Source organism: Crocodylus siamensis, chromosome 4 (assembly GCF_052110815.1).
Source record: "Crocodylus siamensis isolate JL-2025a chromosome 4, ASM5211081v1, whole genome shotgun sequence".
Lineage (NCBI taxonomy): Eukaryota > Metazoa > Chordata > Crocodylia > Crocodylidae > Crocodylus > Crocodylus siamensis.
This window is the reverse complement of record NC_143398.1, coordinates 28,184,238-28,204,223: the sequence shown is the minus strand read 5'-3', so window position 1 is coordinate 28,204,223 and position 19,986 is coordinate 28,184,238. Positions and strand designations below refer to the sequence as shown.

The 19,986-nt window shown below is 41.6% G+C and overlaps 1 protein-coding gene across 1 annotated transcript in view; it reads right to left on the bottom strand.

Annotated features, from left to right (window-relative positions):
- Nucleotides 1-19,986, bottom strand: part of LOC149865597 (sucrase-isomaltase, intestinal-like) — a 139,853-nt gene that overhangs the window by 51,830 nt on the left and 68,037 nt on the right. Inside the window, exons 8-12 of the mRNA XM_090041063.1 lie at nucleotides 15,889-16,014; nucleotides 15,176-15,307; nucleotides 8,049-8,162; nucleotides 7,830-7,946; nucleotides 7,662-7,746 (exon numbers count right to left, since the gene is read on the bottom strand). Of these exons, the coding sequence (XP_089897189.1) occupies nucleotides 7,662-7,746; nucleotides 7,830-7,946; nucleotides 8,049-8,162; nucleotides 15,176-15,307; nucleotides 15,889-16,014 (574 nt within the window). The remainder of the gene's footprint in view (nucleotides 1-7,661; nucleotides 7,747-7,829; nucleotides 7,947-8,048; nucleotides 8,163-15,175; nucleotides 15,308-15,888; nucleotides 16,015-19,986) is intronic.

Sequence of the window (19,986 nt, the reverse complement as noted above, 5' to 3'; positions counted from 1 at the left end):
CCAATTTCAGTATATTCTAGAGAGTTACAGATCCTAGAAAACAAAAATATAAATGTACAAGCACAAAGACTGCACCTAATTGTGCAAAATCACGTGTCCTCCATTTGCTTATCATTAAACTGTAAATAGCAATTGGGCAGCAGATTTCAAAAGGTCTCAGAGAGTAAAAATTCATATCTTAGGTTCAAATATTGCCTCTGTTGTATCTTATGCAGTGTATGAGCTTTATGGAAGTGGCAATAGTGTCCCATTGATCAGGGTGAAGGGGGAGAGGAAGGATGCACAATAGAGCAGTTTCCCAAACTTGATATGCGGGGCACACTTTTTTTCTGGATTAAAATTGGTGTTACACTTCACTCTCGCACCTGCAGAGGTGTATATGTGTGTGTGCGTGTGTATATATCTTTTATTTTCCTGTTTCAAAACATATCACATATTCCATTCTCCTGCCGGAGGACATCAGATCAATTCTGAGATGTACTGTTAAAGAAAGAAATACTTCTTTCTTTCAGCAAAGGATTAGACTTTATACCAGTGGTTCTCAAGCTGTTTAGTCTCAAGATACCCCTTTTAACTTTTCTGGATGTCACAGCATGACAAATAAAAATCACTGAGATGGAACTAAATTCAGAAATGAATACAGAAGGGGACTTGGAGGCTAAAAAGTTGAGAATCACTGATCTAGCCGGTGCCACTTAAGGGTGATGGAGCCAGGACCTCCCCCTGCTGTGTCCTTCTCTTTCCACTGTCTGTCCCCTCCTGACCCTTAGTCAGTACCTCGGGGGCAAGGACAGGCCCGGCTGCTGAGGCTGCTCCTGCAGGGTCTCACATGATGGCCACCCCCCCTAGATCCCCTCCTCTTGGCTCTGGGAGCATGGGAGGAGTTAAGGGGATGAGTTGGGCTGCAAAGCACAACTCTATCTGGGTGTCTGCCAGCACACCCACTCACAGTAGAGGGGGTAGCTAGGAGTGGGGGAGGGAGGGGAAAGAGGGGGCTGGCACAGGGACTGCCTGGGGGCAGGGAAGGACAGGGGAAGGCAGCAGCAACAGCAGCCTCCAGAGGAGCAGCCACAGGCACTGCTGGAGTAGCTGGGGCAGGCACAGGGTGCATTTACCTCTTCACACAGGTGGCTCTCACGGCACACTTCTGTGACTTGCACAGCACACTAGTGTGATGCAGAACACCCTTTGGGAATCAGTGCTGTAGGGAGTCGACATGGGTTGGCACACGTGATGTTCTATTGAGCAGCCATCCCCAGAACTCCCTCAGCAGCAGTGGGGAACACAATTTAAAGTAAAATAGGCTGCAACAAGATTTGTCTGTATGGCTGTTAGCCAACAATACCTGCAGTCACTGCAAAGCAGTTTCAAAAACAGTCAAGGGATGACCATTGTCCTGAGATCCCTTTCATTTAGCCTAACATTGCAGGTGCTCTACCTCTTGATTCCAGCATGGGGGGAGGTTTCTGGTTTTACAATACCAACCTGCCCTGACTCCAAAGGAGATCATTGCAAAACATATTTGTTGCAAACGATGTGAATTTCAACCAATATGTGTAGCCTCCATGAAACTGCCATGGGACATTCAGAAGGAAAGAGATGATGGCAGACATATTTGGTTTAGGTAACTTATTTGTTTCTGGAGTCGGGTTGGGAAATGTTATAAAATTATCTTAAGAAAGAAAAAAGGCATTCCAATTTTTTTCTTTTGAATATTTAATTATATCCACATACTAATGTAAATGCTTATCTGTGAACAGGCAATTGCAATGCCTAATTGCACTTTACTGGGTGTTCAAAAATCATTACTGTAAAATGTATCTCTCAATCTCCAAAACCATATTAGCTGTCTGCTGTACTATTCTGCCAGAGCTAGACTCTTCATGATTGGATCCTTTGACACAAAAGGCTGCAGACTCCAAATTGCCTGATTTGCATGTGAGACAACTTCCTTTATAATCAATTTAGCAGCAACTCTTACTGACATCTCGCTACTTATGACTTTGAAGAAGAAGCTAAACTTCTGAAGAATGTTCAAGCATAGTGTTCTAGGGGCACTTACTCATGAGCCCTGTCCCACATAAGAAAAAAAAAGGGAATATAACAGAGAAATTACTAAGAATGCTTCCTACTTTATTATTTATTCTTATTTTTAGAACTGCATAAACACCTTTATTTCTACCTTAGCCAGAATGCTCATCTTACCCCTGCATGTTACTCATTATTTTGTTTAGGTGCACCATAGAAAATTGCTTTTTGTGGACCATATTTCCGTATTACACCATCCTTCATTTTTATATTTTGGAATTACAGGCACAAATAACTGTGGACATGAGATGAGGTCACTGGAAGCCAGGTCCACAGAAGGAGTTTAGACAGAATTTACATGCCTAAGGCCAACCATAAGATCTTCAAATTCTCCACTTCCCAGTGTGGCATATAAGGTGGTTCTGGTCAAGTTGTTCTGCTTATGCACATGCCCAAAATTGGCTCAGATTTGTCAGGCAGTTCAGCATCCAACTCTGATCAGGAGCCTCAAATAAGAATTCCCCCTACCCTTGTTGAGGGCCCCATGCGGAATATACCCTGAGGTATATTCTAAGCATGGTTGATGTGCACCTGTAGTATGCACCTGTAAATGAAACACGCAGAGGCATAACAGGGCAGCTCTGCACCCTGCACAGCTTCAGCACACAGGGCGGTACTGGCTGTTGGCTCAGCCAGCTGCAGCTATTTTTACACATCCCCTCCCACAAAGGCAGTACCCGAGGCTGCTGCCCCAGCTGTCCCCCGTCAGTTAGGCTACTGGAAATACAGAAACAGCCCCAATTCTCATTCAAGAGCACAGAAGCATGTGGTGCTGCTAGTGGCCAGAACTTTTATATAGAATATAGAATTCAACACTCTTTCTAAAAAGGATCATACCTACATCTCTCACAGCCTGACTGCTATAGGCTGTCCTAGGATAGAAACATTATCAGCCCCTCATGTTAAAACTGTTTCACTGTGCAGAAAAGAATTAAAGATTCACTGGGCCAGGGGGAATGAAAATGAGTGGTTCATGAACTCCACTGGCAAAGGTGATGAGTGGGGTTCTAGCCCTTGCTCCAAGGTGTGTTTATATATCTTGGTCAATGACTGCTTAATATAAAATATATCAATAGCCCTTGGAACAGGGATCCAGTTTTTGACTGAAACAGCTTAGGCCTCTATTCCCAAGAGAGAGTATAGGTCTGAGAATCCCAACTGGAAAGAGGTGCCTAAAGAGGTAAGTCCTGGAGCATGGCAAGGCCAAAAAGGCATCCTACTCCTCAGCAGTTCTTTTTGGCTAGCTTTGGTAGCTCCCTCAGCTTGCTGGGCTAGGGACAGACATTACACATAAATCAGTTTAAGTGATCAGAAGCTGGTTTAAGCCTGTAACAGAACAGATGTTCAGTGCACATAAACCAGTTTTGAAAATGGCCAGGTTTGAGATAAACCTGGTTGAATGTAGTATCAGACTTAACTGATTTGGGTCAAACTGGTTTATGCAATGTCTGACCCAGACCTATTCCTGCTTTAAATTAAATCAGAGTCCCCCAGCATCCCCACATGCTCTCTGGGTTGGGTGGGGCCCTCTACTCCAGAGACCTGGGCTGACCCCTCCCCTCTGCTCGGTGGGTGCAGCTCCAGCAGAGACTGCAGGTATTTCAGGGTTTCCTCCTGCTCCGCTCCCCACCTCCCCACCCCCTGCTGAAGCAGGGATCCCTCCCCACCTCTGCCTCACACAGACACCTCTCAGCATTAGCTAGCAGACCACATGCTGGCTATGGTCCATGCTATGGGAAACAGGACAAAGGCAGACAGCATAGTGTCGGCATAGGGCTTTTGGGAGCTAATCAACAGGTAGCTGGTAATGTCCCTCTGTTCATCTTTGGAAAAAGTTGTTAGGAACAGCTTGAATGAATGAGAGAAGCTTTTGTTTTCTTAATGAGCTGATAAACGCTGAGTTAGGGGTGATAAACACTGTGATATCAACGACTTGCTGGGCTGCTGAGGGGCCTGGAAGGAAGCCATCCCTAATCAGAGCATCCTGCCAGGGTCTGACCATGCCCATTTCAGCTCAGCAATGTGGAAGGGAAGGGAGGGCTGCTCTGGTGCCCCCCAGCTTCTAGCCTGAGTCACTGCAGGCATGTGCCTGTATTTCTGGAATGAAAAGGGAATGTCTATCTACCTCCAAATCAGTTCAAGCTTTGCAGGTTAAATTAACCTGCAAAGACTGAATCAATTTAGGATCAGACTTTTTGTATGTCTGTCCCTAGCCCTGATGTTCGTAAGTCCTGTTCTGAGGAATCTAACTCTCCTCATGCACTGTATAATGAGTCTATGTAACTAGTTGCAGAGGCCAGGTGGCTAAAAGTTAAGCATTGCAACCAAAGCCCTTCATTGACATAGCCCTAAGTCTCTTCTCTGTAATGCAAGGGACTTGATAGTTCATTCTCCCTAGCTGTGAATGCAAAAGTGTACATGCAAACAGAAATGATAACAAAACTAGATGCCTAGCTGAGGTGGAAGTGCAAGATGAAATCCCTCTTCAATGCCCCTATCTTTGACCTTACTGAGGTTTTTGGCCTGGGTAGGGGCAGTAGGATCTGTGCACAGTGGTTAAGTTCAATTAACTCCTTTAAACAGAGGAATGATTCTACAATCCTGAACATTTTATATTTTAAAAAGGGGGGTTGTTTCAATTTTTACAGTTTTTAATAATATTTTGTGCACATTTGCAGTGTGTCAGAAATTATTTAATTAGTGCCCTGAGCAGCCCAGTATGGGGGGAAAGGAGATTTAAAAATAAGCATATTACTGTTACAAAGCATTCATATTGGCATGCCACAGACAGAGAAAAACAAAATGAAATATCCCATATTTCAGTGTCAATAACTAAAAATAAAACTATCAGTTTCCTACTGCTTATTAGGCTTGCCATGGCAGCAGGAGTGTTTTAGTAGAAATGTTGACTGGATTAATTGCTGGATTGTTGGCATCAAAGAAAGCTGCTCATTTCCTGTGATAGTGTGTCAGCCTGAGAGAGGAAAGTTTACCAAAGATACTGTTCTGTTAGGAACAATCTGTTAGGATTGTTCTGTTAGGAAAATGTATAGGAATCTTGACTTTACACCCAAACATGAGCAGAAGTTTAATCTCTCATGTATATATAGCATGCAGTTCCTGATCCAAAGCCTGTGCATATAAGACAAAAGACTCCCAGCTGATTTGAGGGGGCTTTGGTAATGCCTTAAACTGTGCAGAACTGAAGATATATCTCAAAATATTTTTACTATCAAAGCCAGAGATTTTAGAGAGATGCAAAAAGGAAAGGCATGCTATTCGAGTGAAATGCAACCACTGCAATACAGCAAAATGTACCCCAGACTTGCTTCTTTGTCCAATATACAAGTTGTTGTTCAGAATTTTAATAGCCTACCCACAAAGAAAAAACATACGTGAGGAAGGGGTGGACTTCACACTTTTGCTAGCAAGGGTTTTCCTTATCACCTGTGCCCAGGGCTATGGGGAACAGTGGGAGAAGGGGGTGCCCCCATCCACAATCAGATCACTCTCTAATTCCTGTTTCCAAAATGAGGGGAAAGAGGGGCTTCCTAAAAGGATATACTGGGCCCACTAATTTGTCTTATAGGCTCTGCCTGTACCTCATATCCTACCTCAGAGGGGGGGCCAAACTTTTTGGCAAGTATCTTTGACAAGGTAAGCCCCACATCCTCCCTGAGTGCCACTCTGATTCCCTTCCCCAGAAAGATCTGTTCTGCTCCCTGCCCTATTTTTCACTGTGTTCCCCATTCCTTCCCCAATCTGCTGCCAGCCACACACCAGAGCTACCTGTGCCATTTGTGTCATGCTATCCCTGGATTGGCCACTGCTGTCCTACATGTTGCCTGTTGATCAATTTCTAACTACTTAGGGAGCCAGTAGGATGGAGCTATAGCATTGTTTTAGCCAGCAGGGAAGTGAATAACTAACTTGCAAGATTATTGATTACACACAGATATCTTTTCAAAGAGTTGTTAATATGACAACTACATTATGCTGGTCAAACCCACCTCTTGAGATCTGACACTGATTAGACAGCCTTGTATCCTTTTTCTATGGATCAAACCTACAGTATTCTCAGAAACACTCTATTCCTGTATGACAGCGGTCCATCCCCAGGCCTCTCCAATGTAGACCTGACCCTCTGTCTGTGGGCTACCCACTGACCTTTGTCACCTGTCACACCTTGATGGAACAATAATTAGGATGTTGCTCAGGTGGGAAGGCTGCCTATTTACTACCCTGATATTAGTGGTTGTTATCCACTGCTCAAAACCTCCCCTACATGGTGGCCCACGCCTTGCAGATGATATACAGATTTTAACCTGCATACTATGGCACTGTGGCTGCTCACTCCCTGGTGCTGTGCCCCCGGCACTAGGGTCTATTCACCCCCTGTTGCTGTGCCCCTCGGCACTGGAGTCTGCTCACCCCTGGTGCTGCTCCCCCTAGCGCTGGGGTCTGCTCATCCCCCCGTCACTGGGCCCCTTGGCACTGGGGTCCGGGGCTCTGCACAGCAGTGTGTCTCAATGAGGCCTTCTCCTCCCCAACAGCCTCAGCCCGAGGCCACTGGATAAAACAACAACATAAATACGAGCCCCTGGGCTATAACATAATACGAGTCCTACAAGCTACACCTTAAAACCCCTAAACTGCTCCTCGAGTATTGAGTACCTCCCAGGTCTGGGTAGCTGGTAGACTCCTGGAGCCTCATTAGCCATAGCAACAGTCTAGCCAGCAGTCACGGTGTTCGGGGGTAGCTCTGCCCTGCAGGAGCTCCCTTGCCCTGGCAGCTTGCCAGAGGCCTCCCCTCTCCAGCCTTGGCCCTGGGGTTTATATGTGCCCAGAGCCCTATCTCCTTCCTGTCAACTGACTGGCCTGGGTGGTTGGACTTTTAACCCCTACCCTCCTGGTACTTGGTGTTCCTATAGACTCTGGTCTTAAAGGAGCAGCCCTGCCTCCCAGTAACAGGGCTAGGGTTCCCTGTTACATGCTGCAAATAGCAAAAAAGGTGTCTCACAGGGATCTGCAAAGCTTCTATGTAGTTCCAAAGAAATCCTACAAAGCATTGTGCTACTTGCTGCCCACATGTGGATAATTTGATCTGTTTTCAGGTATTTGTAATATTTCCGTTTCCTATACAGAATACAGCACTTGACATACCAAAGTCCTTTCATCTCTGCTTCTGACTTCAAAGTCACTTTTTAGTCATTCAATTTTCATGGGGGGCTAGGGGCATTTTTTTTTACATTTAGAGCCAGCTTTGCTGATTAACATAGGTAATAAGGTAAAGACACTGGCTAGACATGGTAACACTGGCAGATTGAAGCAGACTTTTAGCTTGGAAAAGGACAAGGAATGTCTTTAACTTAGCTCTGTTGCGAGGATGCCAGAGTGAAAAAAGGGTCTTGTGCTTTCTTCACCTCAGAGCTGGGGACAACTGAACCCTAAATGACTATGTAGCAGAAACCATATTGATGGCACAGTAGGCACCCAACAAGAGAAGACAAGATACTCTGCACTGGTTGAGGATACAACTTATACAAATAAAGATTATTTTCAAATGTACTCACGAGGCACATATGGGGGGTTGTTGATATCATTGGGAGTGCAGCCTGGCTGCTGACCATTTCCAAAATTAGCTGGTTCATTCATGTCCTTTAAGAAACAGAGTTAAACATAGGTAAGGAGTCATATTTGGTATTTTAGAGAAAATAAAATAAGAATAGAATCAGACTTACAATCCAAAGTCCATCATAATCAAGGACATTTTTGAACTCAACACATAGTTGGGTCCACCAGTCAGCTGTCTTGGGGTTAGTGTAGTCAGGAAACACCGAATCTCCAGGTGGCCATACCTAGAATCAGAAGTTGTAAGTACGTTATTAATAAGCAACTTTTGATCATTTTTAGCACTATGAAACAACACTGAAACATACACATAAATTAGGAAAACCAACCTTTCCAACAGCTGGAGTTATTCCATCAGAATTGTTAACCCATATTCCCATTTCTTCACCAAGTTCATAGGGCCTGTAGGTACCTGGTGCTTCATCCTTACTTATGAAAGGATCCTGAAAATGATGGGTTTTTTAAGATTATCAGAAGCTCTAATAAAACAGCTCTTTAAACTATCTGTATTTTTCAGAATAATTTCAATGTTATAGCTAATGTGTATTGCATTGGTACTAAACAAAAAAGATATTAAAATGGAACTAAACTTGAGAGCTCATCTCAGTACAATACGCAGTAAAGTTCAATAGAGCAGTCTTGCAATTATCCACCAACCAAACAATCCCTAGAAATTCAAGAATGAAGTGACACCATCTAATGATTACAGGATTATGCTTAAGGTATGTTAGTATTAGTGATTGCATATGTAAATTAAACTAATTGTTAAAAAAAAGCACTTGAATTATTTTCCCCTCATACTATCATAGATTCATAGATTCATAGATTCATAGATGCTAGGGTCGGAAGGGACCTCAATAGATCATCGAGTCCGACCCCCTGCATAAGCAGGAAAGAGTGCTGGGCCTACATTACCCCAGCTAGATACACATCCAACCTTCTCTTGAATACCCCCAGGGTAGGGGAGAGCACCACCTCTCTTGGGAGCCCGTTCCAGACCTTGGCCACTCGAACTGTGAAGAAGTTCCTCCTAATATCCAATCTAAATCTGCTCTCCTCTAGCTTGTGGCCATTATTTCTTGTAACCCCCGGGGGCACCTTGGTGAATAAATACTCACCAATTCCCTTCTGTGCCCCCCTGACGAACTTATAGGCAGCCACCAGGTCGCCTCTCAACCTTCTCTTGCGGAGGCTGAAAAGGTTCAGATTCTCTAATCTCTCCTCATAGGGCTTGGCCTGCAGGCCCTTAACCATACGAGTGGCCCTTCTCTGGACCCTCTCCAGGTTATCCGCATCTTTCTTGAAGTGCGGCGCCCAGAATTGCACGCAATACTCCAGCTGCGGTCTGACCAGCGCCCGATAGAGGGGAAGTATCACCTCCTTGGACCTATTTGTCATGCATCTGCTGATGCACGATAAAGTGCCATTGGCTTTTCTGATGGTTTCGTCACACTGCCGACTCATGTTCATCTTGGAGTCTACTAGGACTCCAAGATCCCTTTCCACTTCCGTGCCACCCAGCAGGTCATTTCCTAGGCTGTAGGTGTGCTGGACATTTTTCCTCCCTAGATGCAGCACTTTGCATTTCTCCCTGTTGAACTGCATTCTGTTGTTTTCTGCCCACTTGTCTAACCTGTCCAGGTCTGCTTGCAGCTGTTCCCTGCCCTCCGGCGTGTCCACTTCGCCCCATAGCTTAGTGTCATCTGCAAACTTGGACAGAGTACATTTCACCCCCTCGTCCAAGTCGCTGATGAAGACATTAAAGAGTATCGGTCCAATCACCGAGTCATGACTGCAGAGTTAAGCTTTTCTGAGTTTCATTATCTTTTTTTTTGCAGTTTAATATGTTTTAGATTTTTTAAAGAAAAGTTTAACCTTCATTCTCAATTTCCTGCATTTAAAATGCATGATTCTGAGATAATCATAAAATCCTTGCAATATACCTCACTCTAAAAGACTGATAACTATTCTCAATCCTATATCCATTAAAATGCAGTTTATCTGGAATTATATTTTCATTTAAATTAAACATTTTGTATACAAACCCTAGACTTAAGACTCAGAAAGGTTGCTGCCATGTTATATTTCTCATCATCTGAAGCAAAATCTGAACATTTGTCTTAGTTCCTTTTTTAATTCTCACTTCAGATTTACCAATTCATGTTGGAGTATGAAGAAGTGTGAAGCAGCCAGGAGTGTACACTTATGAGTATCCCTTCCTGTTCTCTGTTTCTTGCACTTCTTTACAGTCCCCTGCACACACACACCCTCACACTGAGCTCACATACACATATACAAATCCTCTTTCCCCTTATTTTGCTTTGTGTACATCGATGTTTGTGTGCATACCCACATTCTTTATTCTCTCCTGTCTCATTTTTTAAAATGAGAGAATTTTTCATTGCTCTCACTGGGACTGAGGCTTTAGGCTGCCCCTGTTACATGCCCTCTTACCAAATGGGTCCCATTTTTTCCAAGGAGACTAAAGCCAATTTAGGGAAAATGGTGTCCACAATGCCATCAACAGTGAAGAAGAATTCTGTGAGATACCAGGGAATGGAGAAACCACTCTGTGACCTCTGTCCAAATGAGAATAAATGGAGACAGGTGTCCTTTTCAATATGTCTTTAATTAAGGACAGCTGCCCTCTGAGTGCATTTGGGCACAGTGGAAGATTGCAGCTATATGGAATATGGCAGTTCTGTGTGGAATTCTCTGTAGAAATACTTTTGTTTGGGTTTTCTTGAAAAGAAATTTTACAGTTAAGAAAAGCGACAGGAAAATATTACTATCAGTCCTAAAAAACATTCTAGTGTAGCCCACTGTATGTAATTTAAATAACCTTTAACTATAAAGATTGAATAGTCTATATTATTCCATTATTAATTTTCATGAGAAACCAAAAAATCCGATAGTCTGTGCCAAGCTTCTTAAAAGACACATTTAAAATTAATTTTAGCACCTAAATTAATTACCAGATTTACCTGCAAATTCTCAGAAAATGCATTTTACATTTGCTTAAATCAGTGCTGCAATTTTAGCTAGGGAACATGACATTCTTCCATATCTAACAAATGTGTTGAATCTCTGCTTTAAGTGCAAAACTCTATTCAGCCTTAACGACAGACCCACAGTTGGTGTTTCTATAATTAAGGAACACAAGTGTCCATTAAAGTTTTAACCTGCTTAAGTAGTTCAGCTTTGAAAAAAGAAAAACTGTCCATCTGCAGTAATTATTTTTTAATCCCAGAAAAGATGGTTCCCAAGGGACATCAAGGCTCTAACAAGTCAGCTTAATTAGCTACTCCTAATCAGGACTTCAGATTTCTTTAAGCTAAGAGGTTATTCCAGCGCATACATCTAATATATTATGCAGGCTTAGCATCATCATCCTAAGCAGAACAAAAGCCTTTCATACCTGCTTTTGCATTCCACAAGGTTTAGTTTTGGTTCTTTTCCTCCTAGTGCCTGTGTCTGTTAACTCTTTCCCCATCTGGCTCGTTTTAGCTGTCCACCCAGCGACTGTTCTTGGGAAAGGCTGAGCCCCCTTAACTCCTGCTAGTTATAGTAAATATTGTGGGCAATCAGAATTTCTCAAATCCAGGCCACTTTTCCCTGTGTGCTCAGAGGTATGCCCCTACCTTTAAAAACATGAGTTGTAGCACCTCCCAGCACCCTACCGTTAAAAGCTGAAGTCATTGAGTATTATTTTTAACCACCGTACCTCCTTATTGACAAATTTTAAATAATTTCTAGTTAATGCAATTCCTTGCTGTTTCTATTTTAGTATTATTTAACGACTACTATGCAAAATCTTTCACTAAAATTTTCCTGCTGTAATAGATATTTATCATTTTACTTTATAATTAATCTTACTTTTAGAACATCTTCCTTTGTTTCTAAACAATGCATTTGTTCTGACTCAGAATAGGTCACAATTTAAAACAGGAACACTGTTCAAAGCAATGACAATGAGCAAGTCCTGAGAAGTTTAGATAACATTTTCCCTTAGACAGAAGGGGTGGTAAAGTTCAAGACTTCCAGCAGTGCAGTACTATGGTATTTCTATTGCTCAGGTGCCAGAAGACTGCACTCAGAAATGCTTTTAGTAGCATAATCTTAGCAATGTACTAGTATCTGGATAAGAGAAGACATGGAGTCTCAGCAGCTCATGTATGTCTGAGTAGGTTTGGATGCCTTTACAGCTGTGCATAAGCCAGCATAGAAACAGGCAGTAAAGGGAAAGAATTGGCCACTGAGTTAGGACTGAGACATATCTATCATTCACAAGTGCTTACACTGGTGGTTCTCAGCGTCTATGGCCAGACCAGACTGAATACAATTCCATCTGATTTCAAAAACTAAACAATCCTGGGCCTGGCTACTATTTTGATGGGAAACCACCTGGAAATCCAGGGTTTGCAGGCAATTCTCACCTCTACTTTGAAGGCATGCCTCAAGAAAATGGACATCAAGAGCTGGGAGGAGATGGCTGCTAACCAACTCCAGTGCTAAGCAACTCAACCGTGGCACCCTGACAGAGAATCACTGGGGTACAGTTTTGTTAGCAGTTCATAATGAACAAAGGATCAGATAATTTTGACCTATTTTCTATTTGCATGTTGTTCATGAATAGACTGACTTTTATTAACCAGTTCATTATTCACAAGCATAATGTGCATACAGTGTACAGTGTATACACAAGCATACAGTGATCAAGATCATCAGCTGATGCAAATGGTGGGACTTCAGTGGTGTTATGCTAGTTTGCAACTGATGAGCATCTGGCCCCTTTTGTCAACACATTTTATGACTTATTGGCAAACCACATTCACCACATGTGTGCCACTATTTGGCATTATCAACTTATGACCGATCACTAGCTACATATTGTTGTTTCAGTCCTGTGGTTTGGCAAGCATAACTCAAGGAGTTAGTGAGAGCAGCCTGTGGCTGTTTGGAACAGAGCAACTACAGAACTAGGAAGAAATATTTTAGGATATTTCAAACTTTTCCTTTTCTTGGCAATTGTGTCATGCTTTTGTCTAAAACATTAGTGCTGGACAAAATCAGGTTATTGAAGCAAGGAAGTTAACAGATTTAATGTAATTTAATAGACCTTTCAAGGCATACTGTAGCATAACAGTCAGCCTGCCTGTCTTTAAGAAGAGAAAAAGGTGATTCGTACAACAACAGATACATAACTTTGATTTCAAACAGTATTTAAAGCTTTAGAACAAATTTTGAGGGAAAGAATAACTAAAGGCAGGGAGGTAAATGGAAATTGGGATAAAATGCAACACAGGGTTAAGGAAGCTAGATTGTGTCAGACTTAACTGATAGCTTTCTCTGATTTTTTCAGACATAGGAAATGCAATCTAGATGCCAACAAGTGATTTCACTATGTAAGCAATTATTAAAGATGAAGATGATGATAATTAGTGCAGGAATTGTAATACAGGTAGGATTCTGGTTAACAATGAGAAGCCAATGGATAGAACTGAAACAGAGCTTTTAAGAGTGGGAAGATACTAGTGGAGTTCCTTAAAGATCAATCTTGGGACCAATATCAGTTAGTACTGACCTTAGCACATAATGTAGGAGGCTCCTAGTGATATTTGCTGATGACAAATTGTTTGCAGGTGTCATTAATACTAAGGAGGATCAGAATCTTACATGGGCAGAATTGCATGACCTGAAAAATGGGAGTAATAAAATAGGGATGTAATTTAAGGGTATATGCAGCCTGTGAGGCCATGCACTTAGGGACTAATAACAAGAATCCTTGTAGTAAGCTGGGGCTTATAAGGTGGAAATGAGAGGAGGAAATAGACCTGAGTGTATTAGTCAATAAGAGGATGATTAGGAGCTACCACTGTAATATAACCATGAAAAAGGAAAATGTGATCCTTACATATAATGGGGAAAAATACTTTCAGCAGAGAGAGGGAAGTATCAGTGCCACTGCACAAAGTACTAGCAAAAGATACTAATGTCTGGGCAGCATTCTGGTCACTTAGGTTCAAGAAAGAAGAATTCAAACAGGATCAGGTACAGAAAAGGGCCACTAAAAGTTATTAGGGGGTCTGGAGAGCTACGCGAGGTCATATTCAAGGGTAATAAAGGACTTTGGCTTATTTAGTCAAGCAAAATGAAAGCTCGGAGAGGATATGACTGCTTTTTAAAAATACTCCTCTCTGAGCAGGAGATCATTTATTTAAAGAGAAGATTGGCACCAGAGTAAAGCAGCACAAACCCAAAATTAAAAGAAGGTTGCAACCATCAGAGACCCCAGGGTCCAAACCAGCATTCACACAAAAGGCACAGAGACAAACTACCAACTGGCATTATACAGAGCATGATAAAGTCATGAATAGGATGATATGACATGATGCCCCTGATGAAAGGGAAACGGACTCAGTGCCACCAAAGTTCCTTCCTGCCCTATACTCCTATTTATAGGTAAAACAGTATCTTCATCTACTTACACTCACACACAGTCTTAATGTTTGGCATGTATGTACACAGACCCCCACACAAGGCACGTGGGCATATTCTTGTTTAACTTATATAACTGCCTCCCTGCTTAATCCCCAATTGAGAGCAGGGTCAGTGCAATACTCTGGTTATTTATTAGCTTGAGGAACACTTCCACCATGGTGCTTCATTTCTGTTAAACTCTGAAGCATAATTTTTCATCCATCTATTAAGGCCACTTATTTAATTTACTGGCCTTCCAATTTTCTGTCACCAATTACTTTTGTTATAGTTATTGTGACAAGTAATTTCAGTGTGAGTATGTGTGTGTCAATTTGCTGCAAAGAAACAGCTGTCTTTGTAGGAAAAAATGACAGGGAAAGCAGAAAGTCTCCTACTGCCATTTCTGCCCAAAATTAATCTAGTTGGTCATGACATCAATTTTGGTTACAGGCTCAAAATTTGTTTTCCACAAATTTTCATGTAAACAAAACTTCTCTTCTATGAATATTTATGAAAAGAAAACATGGCAAAGTGAATTATGGTCTCTAGTTCTCCAAAATGATTTTGACTAGTTTTTCCCACTATTCAGTCAGTATTATATGCACAGTAAGCCAATTGATATATTGTCATAGAGGCATTTATCATAAACCTGTACACACTCCACTTAATCCTTAATGGATCCCAAGGATTTTTTATTTATTCTTCATTGAAACTTCTGGAAAAAGTGAGAAAAAAATTAAGTGTTTTTGTACACAGAGAATATTGCTATAGAAGAACCAGATAAAAGCAATAGTGAATCATAGTGAGAAGTGTATAAATAATTCCTTTTCATTTACAGGACAGATGCATGTTATTATCAGAAGAAAGAATGGAGAAGCCATTACATAGCACACATACTTCAGCACCTAGACATTGTGGTGAGTGATACCACATATATACCCAGCATAAACAGACAATTAGCAATACATTAATTTACCAGGATAATGACATAGTGCATTCCATCTTTTTTCAGTTGTCGAATGTACTCTGGCAGACCTGAATAATTCTCTTTGTCATAGGTAAAGTCCAGATTACGTTCCATATAGTCGATATCACCATGTTGGACATCCTGATTGTTGAAATGAAAATATTTTAGTATTTTATTCACAGAATCAGAATTTACACAACTCTATGTAAAGAAAACTTATGAAGTAAATAACTTGCTAGCACGCATAACTTAAAATCCTGGACATAGCAATAGATTAAGAATGGGAAAAACAAATTCTGCTCTCACTCACAACTCTGTAAATGCACTATAACTAGCTATTGACTTTATCAGAGTGGACTGGAAGGTAACAAAGAGTACATTTGGTCCAAGCACCTTAAAATTATTTTTGTTTGTGAGCTATAAGGATAGCATTTGAAAAACCATTACACAAGATTATGAATATCCTCTGGGGTTATTGGGATCCTATGACCCCAGCTGACTTCCTGCCCTTTGGGCAGGGGGCTGGACTCGATGATCTCCCGAGGTCCCTTCCAGCCCTGATGTCTATGAAATCTATGAAATCTTACTGTGCCATTTCCTTCATAGAGTAATTGTTCCCTTTCCATTGTTGCTGCTGCTGTCATCATCATCATCTTCCCATTCATTTCACTTGGGGAAGGTGATTCTAAAATTAAAAAATACTTTGCAAAATTCACACTTACATATGGAATATCATACTGCTGCATGCGAGCAACTGTTTTTTTTAACACGTCAATGCTTCCATAATCCCAGCGAGAGAGCTGAAATCCCAGAGACCAATAGGCAGGTAAATGTGGGCGTCCAATGGCCTAAAACAGAAATTGAGAAGAAATATATTCCAAGGGGCAATCAGAAGATTTTGGAGAAAGAAAAACATATTGATATTTTCATTTCATTTCATTAACCTGGACCTCAGCACCCAGGTTGAAGAAGAATTCATCGCAGCAGCTCTTCAGTGAAGAATGGAAAATGAAATCACTTGCAAACTTCTTCCATAATTTTATTCACCAACAAAACATAGACCTATAGAAGATACTCACTGCAAAATTCTGTAACAGAAGTCATTTCATTCATTTTCTCCATAAAGATGCAATTACAAATACTGGGGCAAACTGTGTGATCTCCTACACACTAATTCACAAGGTCATTTGTGTAGAGAGCAATTCTTGATAATTCTCCAATATCATTTATGTCCCTGGCAGCCCTCACAGTCTTTAGAGACCTGAATTGGTCAAGCATGTCCATCAAAGCTGTTCAGTAAAAACCTTTTTTTTCCTCTTTTTTATTAAAAACCAAAGAAAAGATCATTTCAATAGGAAATAAAATCATTTTATACTTTATCTATTTTTGTGGAAATCTTTGGAAAAATCATTAAGTGGAGTATTTCCTCACCAAAACTAAACATTTTTCACTGAAAAAAATTGAATATTTTCATAGAAATTTTGAATGAAACAAAAAATACTCTTGAGGGGTTTGTTTTCTTTTCTTTTTTAAAGTACGCGTCTTTTTTCCAGCCAGTTCCACTAGAGACCGCCGCAAGTCTTTACCCACAAAAGAGGAAGGCCTAAACAGGGAACTGTTGTGGTTTCAGCCCTTTACCAGGGACAGGTCATGCAGAGGCTGTTCATAAGAACAAAGTTAGAGGGATAACAGTTGGTAGTACAGGATAAAATTTCCAGGTAGTTACCACAACATAAATACACATACGTAATTACTCCAAGAGGGATCACAATGGATTCCTGGTTGCTAATAATGGCCCTCACGCTGTAGCATTCACTGTGGAGCAGATATGTAGCTGCTCTGCATCAAAATATAAGGAGAGGGGCCTGACACAGGCTCTCTCTCTCTTTCTCCCGGTAAAGGTTTTTCTGCAGATGGTCTAGCATGTGGTCTCCTTTCAATGCAGGGCTAACTCCTAAAGAAGGGCAATTCAAGGTCCACAATATCACTGTCAATCCCTTCAGGAGAAACATCAGCTACAACAGTGTTGTTAGCAGCGTTCGGGGTATCGGTTGCAACTTGAATAAGGCGGTACTGTTTTGTCCTCTCAGTCTACATACTTACATTTATATGTCTATGTACACAAGTCAATGTATATCTGAGCTTGGTTTTCATTAAGGTTTAAATAAAGTTATATGTACAGCTAGATGATGTAAGCAAATGTTCGTATTACTTCTACTCTGACTTCCCTATTAATGTTTGTTGTCTTGTGTAGCTCCTCATAGCAGAGATGAACTCTAACTATAAACTTGAACAATGCCCAAGATAAAGGATCCCAGTCCTAGCTGGGACCTATGAGCAATAATACCACAATAACAATCGTGACTATTTCTTTGCATCTTTCCCCACAAAATTAGCCTTTCAAAGTTGGGGAGTATGTCTTAAGTGGGAGAGCTGTTTTTTCTTCCAGGGAAGAAAAAAAAAAAAGCAAGCAGATACTGTGCCAAAACGGCTTCCGAGGTAGCCGCCACTTCTCCCAGGGGCAGCAGGCAACACCGGTGAAGTCCAGCTGTTAACTCTCTCCCAGCTGCTGGTGAGGCAGGAGCTTTTGGCTGAAGAGTCACCAAGCTGGCTAAGGGCGAGGGACCTGCTGCATGTAGTGAGGTTTGTGGTGTGAAAGCAACATTTTATTATTTACAGGAACTTATATAAAGAACTATGGATAGTACAGAAGTAACAGTCTCTCTACTGCCTTTGCAAGGATCTGTCTCTGTCCTTTACCTCTGTCCTGCCATACTAGGAAGCTCTTGCTACCTCATCCAGACTCTGTACTGGAGTGTCACACTTCCTGGAGTCTTTGTTTCTAGGAGGACTTATCGTGTCGTACAGTTGGCCACAACTCTGCAAAAATCTTTTTTTCTACATTCTGCCTTCAGAAACAAGGTGCATGTTTTATTTGGGAGTATGTGCTATGTGAAAAAATATAGTATTTATAGGAACAATAATCTGATGGGTGGGTATGTCTGCTCTGCCATCTGCACTATAATGCATGAAGAACTGAGCCAACTTTAAATGAGCTAGCTTGGGTGCTATGATCTGCCTTGCTGCACCAGCACAGTGCTCAATGTTGGATAATTTACTCTAGTATAGTAGTATGCAAGATTACTTGTTTAACACTAGCTCAGGTACATAAAACAATGCAGTATGCATTTTCAGGGACATCCTGGGAGCATACCACAAGCTCAGTAAAGTCCCTGCATGCTGCACATTCACTGCCAATTACTCATCATTGTTGGCCAGTTTAATTAGCTTAATATAGCAAAGTTACCTTTTCAAACAGAATTAGGTTGTTTCTCCTGCCACATCCTGCTGAACCAGCTCATCAAGGGCCAGTGGTGTTTATTCTAAAGTCTCTGAAATATTAATCATTTACACACCTCCTCTGGTCAGTTTCCTTTGAAATTTAATTACCTACAATTTGCTATTCACAGTGTTGGCACTATTAACTATTCATGTTGTATTGCCAGGCATTTGCAAATCCCTAAAAGTTTATTTTTTGTCTCTAAAAATTATCACTTGAAAGCCAGGGTAACAATTTACAAAGGACTTTTCAAAGATTTGATTGTTTCCTTATATCATAGAATAAATCCTAATCTGGGTTAAAATGGCTTGTGAAAACTGGATTTAAAAATCCTAGATAATGTGGGTTGTTCACTTTTGTTTTTGGCTAGACATCTTGCTTGCAACTTAAAATGGATGCATAGCAATCATGGCATTCAGATTCTCAAAACAAGCCACAAGGTTCAGGCAACAGTAGGGTAACTAGGGCTGGGGGAGGGGGGGACCCACCTCAGGTGCCAACTCTGAGGGGCACTGGGAGTCTTTACCATGGCAATGGCAGCCATGCACTGCCCCTGCCTAGCCATAGGAGCCCACCAAGGCAGCACTGCACCACACGTGTATCTGGGGGGACAGGGGGCAAGTGGAGTAAGCAGGAAAGTGCTCCCCTTGCTGCCTTCTCCTAGGACCTTGCAACCCCATGCTAATATGTATATACTGAGGAGAGGAGGGAGGGAGTGAACGGGGCACTAGCTCACAGGGAGCCTTGCCATGGGGCTGCTGCTACCGGAGTGAAGCTGATGTTGCTAAACCAGTGGCAGTAGTTCCCAGTAAAGGAAAACTTTCCCTTCCCCTTGGACATCTGTCCATCCATCCTTCCCACCTACAGTGATAGGCATACCTGCCCCCACCAACCCTGGGTTTTCAATGAGCTGGCTATGCCTCTGACAGCCACCATGTTCCTTTTTGTAAGCGGTTTCCTGAAATATGTATGCCGTTTCACATGATTTGACCCCACTGGCATAACCTCCATGAGGTATCTTTAGCCCAATGAAAATCTAAGTCATCCTCACAGGCAATTCCAATCCATAAAAGCAGAACATCAAATGAGTCCCTCTGACTATTAATAAAATCACAGCCATTTATTCTCATGACCTGAAGTGCCCAGTACTTCTTCCTCATTCCTTCCCCTGATCTCCATGACTCTCTACATGAAAAGGAAGGGTGAGAGGGAACAAAACTTGAGTATTAGGCATGCTTAGAAATAAATCTTCCAACTATATACAACTCCTTAACCAGTGGAACCTCACTGTTGTTAATCCCCTTTGCAACACAATCAGTTCTGAAGACCTTTATAATCTTTGTGTCTTAAATGAAAGTGTCACAATAAAGCAATGCTTGGAATTTGGAGCTGCAATAATATGCACATGTTAATCTATTCAATTCAATACAAAGACTCTGGCTGAAGCAAAATGTCTAATTCATCGCTAAGCAAAGTGGGT